Source organism: Pyricularia pennisetigena (genome assembly GCF_004337985.1).
Source record: "Pyricularia pennisetigena strain Br36 chromosome 4 map unlocalized Pyricularia_pennisetigena_Br36_Scf_9, whole genome shotgun sequence".
Classification (NCBI taxonomy): Eukaryota; Fungi; Ascomycota; class Sordariomycetes; order Magnaporthales; family Pyriculariaceae; genus Pyricularia; species Pyricularia pennisetigena.
This window is the reverse complement of record NW_021940921.1, coordinates 1,006,410-1,007,927: the sequence shown is the minus strand read 5'-3', so window position 1 is coordinate 1,007,927 and position 1,518 is coordinate 1,006,410. Positions and strand designations below refer to the sequence as shown.

Genomic DNA, 1,518 nt, shown 5'->3' with positions numbered 1-1,518 from the left:
TTAAGACAGTTGGTAATTGGGGCACACTTGATTTGGGCCTTTAAATTTTGAAGGTCGTATGGGCTTCGCTAAAGGAAAACGTCAACACGACGGCGAGTGCAGGTTTCGCGGGAGCAAAAGGGAGCGAAAGCGTTCTTTTATGGACGCCTCGGATCCCAAAATCGATCATTTTTCTCCTCGTACCGATTTGGGGAGGGCCGAACCTGTATCCAGGTGGGTGACCATTGGGGAATCCTCCGTATGTTATATCTCGGATATTTTCTTTTCTTTCTTGTGATTAAAAACATAATAAATTCGCCACAAAAGACGAACCTGGCTACTCCGCATCAAAAACCGCCCTCATTGGCCCCCTCCGCCCCTCAACCCAGCGCCGCCACAACCGCCTCGATCCTCCTCCTGCTTCGCTCCTCGGCGTCGACGAAAAAGTCCAGCGCATCGCGGACCCTCTTGCGAGTCGCTGGGTCGGCGTCGATGGCGCGCTGCAGCGCCGCGCCCCCATCTGCCAGGTAGTCCACGTCTGCGCTGGGCATGCTGCCGTCCCAACCCTCGGTGAGAGGATCGCGTTCGAGCAGGGGCCGGAGACGCGCGGGCAGGGGCTCCGGGGCGTCGTAAGCGTGGGCGGGCTTGGGCCGTCCCTCGCCCGGCTGGGCGGCTGCGTCGTAGGGCGTCTCGGCGAGCTTGGTCAGGATCTCGCGCGACAGCGTGGCGGACTGGCAGCCCATTTCGGCGGCGGCCATGGCTTCTTGGACGGAGATGAAGCTAGATTGCGCGGATGGGGAGTTGGTTGGAGTTAGAGTGAGCAGACAACGTGGGAAAGCAGGCTTGGACACGTAGGCTTGGAGCTGGGTTACCTCGCGCTCTTGACCAACGGCTGCATCTTGCCCGTCTCCTTGTATAAACGACGGTACGTCTCGAGGATGTGGACAAGACGTGGTGCCATGGGGTGCTGCGTTACAGGGTCCGTGGTCTTGGGCCAAACCTGGTCGCGCTTTGACAGATCGTGGGCGTAAATCTCTTGCAACCTCCCAGACGACTTGTAGTTTAGCATTTTCAAATGACACCTCCCTCTCATATGATTCGCATCTCGGTAAGATTGACGTCCGCTTCACCACTGACCGTTAAAATAAGGACTGATGCTCAAGCACCCCGCCTGGCTGCAGGCGACGGCCTGCACGACGCTAAACAGCGCCGTGCCCAGCGTGGCGATGCCTTCGTCCTGCAGGACCTTGGCCGCGTTGAGCCCCGGCCCGGTGCTGGGGATCTTGATGCAGAAGCGGTCGCGCGGGACGCCGGCGCGAGCAAACTCGGCGTCGTACAGCCGGGCGTGTGCGAGCGTGGCGGCCGTGTCGTAGGCCTGGGCAGGCGAGGTTTGGAGGAGCACGCGGCCACTGATGAGGTCCAAGTTTCTCCTGCACATGAGGACCGCCTGGGAGGGAAGCGCAGGTGGTTAGATTAGCTGTGTTGGGGACATGCGTCCATCTAAAAAAAAAAAAAAAAAAAAAAAAAAAAAAAAAAAAA

At 58.4% G+C, this 1,518-nt stretch overlaps 1 protein-coding gene across 1 annotated transcript in view; it reads right to left on the bottom strand.

The window, feature by feature from the left end:
• Positions 1-359: 359 nt before the first annotated feature.
• PpBr36_10291 (uncharacterized protein) overlaps positions 360-1,518 on the bottom strand; it is a gene marked incomplete at both ends in the record, with an annotated part of 1,501 nt that continues 342 nt past the window's right edge. Inside the window, 3 exons of the mRNA XM_029897404.1 lie at positions 360-759; positions 852-1,014; positions 1,117-1,426. Coding sequence (XP_029744412.1) covers positions 360-759; positions 852-1,014; positions 1,117-1,426 — 873 coding nt within the window. The remainder of the gene's footprint in view (positions 760-851; positions 1,015-1,116; positions 1,427-1,518) is intronic.